The sequence below is a fragment of the Phalaenopsis equestris genome, unplaced genomic scaffold (assembly GCF_001263595.1).
Source record: "Phalaenopsis equestris unplaced genomic scaffold, ASM126359v1 Scaffold000002, whole genome shotgun sequence".
Taxonomy (NCBI): domain Eukaryota; kingdom Viridiplantae; phylum Streptophyta; class Magnoliopsida; order Asparagales; family Orchidaceae; genus Phalaenopsis; species Phalaenopsis equestris.
Genome location: NW_018164444.1, coordinates 65,294,811 through 65,300,672, shown reverse-complemented (window position 1 = coordinate 65,300,672; position 5,862 = coordinate 65,294,811). Strand labels below are relative to the sequence as shown.

Here is a 5,862-nt window from a genome sequence, read left to right as displayed (position 1 = left end):
TTCAAGCTTAAAATCACCTTCATAATCTGTCACATTCACCCATTTTTTTATTATCTTTTACGGAATAATAATAATAATAGTTATTATACAGTTATTTTGCAAGACTTTGCTATCTTCAGTTGCCTGACTCGAGCGGATTTTCGTTACGTAGGTATGAATTCATAAGTATTCATTATAAATTCATTCAAGTCGTTGGCACAGGGTTGTAAACGAGTCTAGCTTGAGCGAGCTCAGACTTGACTCGTGTTCGACTCATTCTAAATTGTTCTGTGTTCGAAATTGGCTCGCGAACAGTGTGTTCGTGTTTGGCTTGATTTAAATATTTTTGTTCTCGCGTTCGGCTCGATTTAAATATTTTTATTTTAAATTACGGTGGATACACATGCAAGTTGAATGGTACCACTATAGGATGCAGTAAGTGTGTTATATGTCACTTAGCACCCATTTTTTTATCATATTTTACGGAATAACTATAGGATGCAGTAAGTGTGTTATATGTCACTTATAGGAGGCGGCTCGAGTGGCTTTTAAGGGTCTGTTTGGGGCAGCTTGTGCGTTTCAGGATAAACCTCTTATCCTGAAAAGCGGCCCGCGGGCCGGCCGCTGGGGTCGACTTGCGGCCTGCGTTTAGTGTAAAAACCAAAAGCAGTTTCAGACAAGTTGGCGAAATGCGCGAATCAAATGGTATGGCGGAGTTTTGAAAACGCCGCCCGCACTTATAAGCTGCCCCAAACGGACCCTAAGTTTAACGAGATGGTGTGGTGCCAAGTTTTTCAGTCTATGGGAGTTTACAATGTTTGGCTTGGAAAGAAAATGTATAGGAAATAAAGGTTTTGTCATAACATTGAATTATTGAGGAATTGTTCAAGTATTTACTCAATAATTAGGAGTGTCAAATTGCATTGGTGAGTCGAGTTCAGGTTTGATCCAAAGTTGACCCAACCAAAAACTATTTGACCTGAACCCCACTCGAATATTAAGTTGGTCAGAAAGTACAGGCCAATCACGACCTGCCTTCAATACGCCAACCTGAACCCGACCCGTATAATTCATTTATCATAAGGAATAACAACTATTTCGGTCAAATTCTAGTCAATCTCGCACCCCACTTTACAACTCTAAACTTTTCTCCTTTTTATTACGGTCAGTCTTCTTTCAAAAGAAATTCTAAATTTCCTCCAATTTTCTCCCCGAAAGTCATATCTCTTAACACCAAGAGACAAGTCCCTTCATCCAAGAGGCATATCTCTTCATTAAAGAGTTTTTCGAAAGTGTCTAGATGCATTGAACCACTCTATAAGACGTTTGAATTATTTGGAGCCTTCAAAAATCGCTCAAAAATAGTCACGAATCGCTTTACTGTCTTAATTCTTCTTTGGCGCTTTTAGCGCTAGCCTAATGAAGTCTGCGCTGTTCTCTGGATTTTGGCACCTCTAGCGTCGCTTCTCTGTAAAACGGCTTCTTTGGCGTCAGCTCTCTGGAAAATGGCGTCTCTGGCGCCAGGATCATGACAATCTTCATTTTGACTCCAAATTTTCTTTTTTTTGCTACTTTTTGCTTCAAATGTCTTAAATTGATATATCTGCAACAAAAACATGAAAATATCATTATTTAAAGTTCAATATCACCAAAATAAGCATAAAATGTATACTTAAAATAGTACATTATTTTGGTGTATCTGTATGCATGAAAATCTTCCCTTTTCTTGATTCCTCTTTTGCTAAATGAAAAGAGCGACCATGTAACTACGTACATTAACCTAAAAATAGCACTATTTGTTTTAATTCAAGCTTAAAATCACCTTCATAATCTATCACATTCGCCCATTTTTTTATCATCTTTTACGGAATAAAAATAATAATAGTTATTATACATTTATTTTGCAAGACTTTGCTATCTTCAGTTGCCTAACTCGAGAGGATTTTGGTTACTTAGGCATGAATTCATAAGTAATCATTATAAATTCATTCGAGTCGTCGGCATAGGGTTGTGAATGAGCCAAGCTTGAGCGAGCTCAGACTTGGCTTGTGTTCAACCCATTCTAAATTGTTTTATGTTTGAAATTGGCTCGCAAACAGTGTGTTCGTGTTCAGCTCGATTTAAACATTTTTATTTTACATTATGGTGGATACACATGCAAGTTGAATGGTACCACTTAAGGATGCAGTAAGTGTTTTATATGTCACTTATAGGAGGCGGCTTGAGTGACTTTGAAGTTTAATGAGATGGTGTGGTGCTATGTTTTTCAGCCTATGGGAGTTTATAATGTTTGGCTTGAAAAGAAAATATATATAGGAGATAAAGGTTTTTCCATAACATTGAATTATTGGGGAATTGTTCAAGTATTTACGCAATAATTAGGAGTGTCAAATTGCATTCGTGAGTTGGGTTCGGGTTTGACCCAAAGTTGACCCAACCAAAAACTATTTGACCTGAACCCCGCTCGAATATTAAGCTGGTTAGAAAGTCAAGGCCAATCACGACCTGCCTTCAACACGTCAACCCGAACCCGACCAGTATAAATCATTTATCATAAGGAATGACAACTATTTAGGTCAAATTCGAGTCAATCTCAGGTCAAATAAGTGTTCGACTAGCCAATTTTGAGTTAGTTTAGTATTTGTGGGTCATTCTTGGGTTGACATGTTAATCCAAAAATTATTCAAGTTATCCCGAACTCATGTTGAATGACACATTGATTTATTTTTTACTTCCTCATGCATGAGTTGAATCATTTAAGGAATTTACTAAAAAAAATTCCTACGAAATACACCCAATTAAGTTCATCTTTTCTTATGGAGATTAAAGGTATTCCTTATTCACATAATTTGAATTGTATAATAAAATAAAAAACATTAATTTATAAAGAAAGTGAAAAAGAAACAAAAAAAAAATCATAATATTATTTGTTTTTGGTAAACTTTGCAAAGTCTTTACATTTTTCACAAAATTTAATTGTTTTTGTAAAAATTCAACACTGAATAACAATCGTAAAAATGTCAAATTTCACCTTATACATCCTTAAGCAGTTACAAAATCATCCCCTCTTCTTCTTCAAAATAGAAATCCTCCTCTGCACCTCTCTTTCAGCAGTCTGCACATAAAACTCAGAACCAAGCATGTCCTTTATCTCTACATTGGAAGATTTGCTTGCTTCGGTGGTATCGATGATAGCTTCGACGGAGAGCGCGAAGCCCAACGCAGCGAGCAAACGCACAGAATTGGCAATCCTGCAAATATGCTGTCTGATTTCAAGTGGAGTTTCATAATGCTGCTCTTTATCTTTCACCATGCTATCTTCTTCATCGACCACCATGTCATTCACTCTGGGCGCGGCATGCTCGCCTACCCAAATGAAGCCATTGCATCCAAGTATCAAATCGACACCATATTGTTCGAGATCATGGAAATGCTGCTTGCGGCGTTTCACTAAATATGCCGGAACTCTAAGCAGTTGACCCCTTTCAAGCTGCGCATATAGTAAAAATGAAACAACTTCAGCATGGAAATAGTAAGCAGTCGAGCAATTGTCAGTCCATTTGGGATGGTTGTAAGTTTTCGTGAGTTTGATTGTAAAGATTTAGAGGAGAAAATAACTATTTTAAAAGTTTTGATGGAAATTATAAATATATATTTCTTTTCCAAGAAATTTGACAACAGTTTTTCGACAATCACCAGAATTTAACAGCTTCCCACCATAAAAAATTTTAGAAAACTGAAAAACATAATTCCTAAATAGAATTGTGGTGACGGTAACGGTCAAAAAACATAATGCAGGCAGAAAGTTATTTTTCGACAACCACCAGACTTTAACAGCTTCCCACCATAAAAAATTTTGGAAAACTGAAAAACATAATTCCCAAATAGAATTGTGGTGACGGGTAACGGTCAAAAAACATAATGCAGGCAGAAAGTTGTGCCAAACAAACATACAAAAACTCCTGCCAGAAGAGTGTACGAGTCCTACTATACACATCACATGAGAACTCAATTGGCGACATGAGGTAATCAGGACTTGGAAAGATTGGCTGTAATATTTTTACAGAAATAGTTTGTGTTGTATACCATTTTTCACCTTCTATCAGCCAACACTTTTAGATGTAACCACTGGTTTTCTGACTTTGGACCATCAAAGGATTAGTTTGTTTGACTTGAGTCAGTGATGAATGTTTCCCATGAAAGGGCACAAATTTAGAGACAAGTAAAGCAAGCCCCATTTAATTCACAATGGAACATGCAGAGAAGGATGCTCTTCTACATCTTGGTGAAGAACGTTCAGGCTATTTCTCAAAATATTTCTAGACGCAGACACAGTGATGAATAATGTGAAGAGCTCTTGAATGAAAGAGTTGGTCAACATACAGTCTGCATACACATGAGAGTACAGAGAAATTGTTATTATTATCACGGGAAATTTACGGGGAAAGCCATTTCTACGGTTGATATTTTTTTATACACTTTTTTATCGATCAACCAATGTGGCTAAAATATTGATGAGCTTCGAACCATCTTAGCCAATAAATAATCTTAATTGAGCTGAAATTGAATCCTCATGCCAACAGACGCAAGTAAATATTTAATGCGTGCAATTGAATAAGACAAAATCTATCAAACTAATTAATTCAATATTTAGTCTTCATTTAACCAAATTCAATTAAGCACGCGCGCGCATACATGCATGAATGTATGATAACTTGGCCTATAAATGATTGGGGTCGAATCTGGTCATTTCTGAACTAGACATAATTTGACTAAGTTTCAAATATTGGAGTCAATTTAAATCAATAAAAATATGATTCCTGGCTTTAATTCATTCAAATGTCTAAATCAAATTTATTAAGCCAAACAAGGAATTCTAAAATACTTTAGTCATTGAGCAGGTAATATGAGGAAAAGGAACATTAATGTACACTAAAAGATGGTATGCACGAATCTCAAGGCAATCTAACGGTCAAGATAAGGAGGCCAAAATAACCTATACTACCCTCTCTTTAGCAAAGGTAATAATGTAACTCTACTTTTGGTCCTATCATTTATAAATAGAAGGGTTTTTTCATGTAACGAGGCTCTGGGGCTCTCCTCTCTCAACCCTACATGTAAGGAGAACTCTCCCCTTTCCCTCTCTTGTAATCACATTTTTCAATGGAATAAAAGGGGCCAAAAAGACTAGGAACACCCCCATTCGCCCCGACAAGAGAAGTCTCTTTCTCGCTTCTTCTTTCTCAGTGGGCATAATCAAACAAATTTGGATTCAACATCCTAAAATGTGCAGTGAGCATGGATCGTGCCATCAAAATGAAGAGAAGCAACACCGAGAAAAATCCCTCCACATCACTTAGACACTTCTAACAAAGAGCGCACACGGGGAACTCACACAGCAGCAGATTCACTCCATTTATTCTTCGCCGTCGGCATCACTTCTAACAAAGAGCACACACGGGGAACTCACACAGTAGCAGATTCACTCCATTTATTCTTCGCCGTCGGCAATCTCTGAGAAACTACATCTCTTTCCTCGTAGATCTGCTCCCCACTTCCAAATCTAACAGAGACCGAGCCTATGGTTTTTATCCTAGGTAAGTAGCTTATAGGAGATTTAATACGTCTTAGGAGGCAACACCTACTAAGGTTACATCCAAGAAGCCTGACGCAAAGGCACAATCCGTGAAGGTTGCCAAAGCAGTGAAAGTCTCCGGCGGCCTCCCTCCCTCGCGCGGATTTTTCCCCAACGACCAGCCCTCTTTCCATCTGTCGCGCGATAATTAGCTACTTAATTTTGATATTTTCAATTGTTAAGATCGATAAAAAAATGAGGTAAGAAATTAGAGTTCAAAATTATTGAGAATATATATATATATATAT

The 5,862-nt window shown here is 37.1% G+C and overlaps 1 protein-coding gene across 1 annotated transcript in view; it reads right to left on the bottom strand.

The window, feature by feature from the left end:
* Positions 1-2,963: 2,963 nt before the first annotated feature.
* Positions 2,964-5,862, bottom strand: part of LOC110017902 (exosome complex component RRP4 homolog) — a 61,845-nt gene continuing 58,946 nt past the window's right edge. Inside the window, exon 8 of the mRNA XM_020715058.1 lies at positions 2,964-3,469. Coding sequence (XP_020570717.1) covers positions 3,038-3,469 — 432 coding nt within the window. The 3' untranslated portion in view covers positions 2,964-3,037. The remainder of the gene's footprint in view (positions 3,470-5,862) is intronic.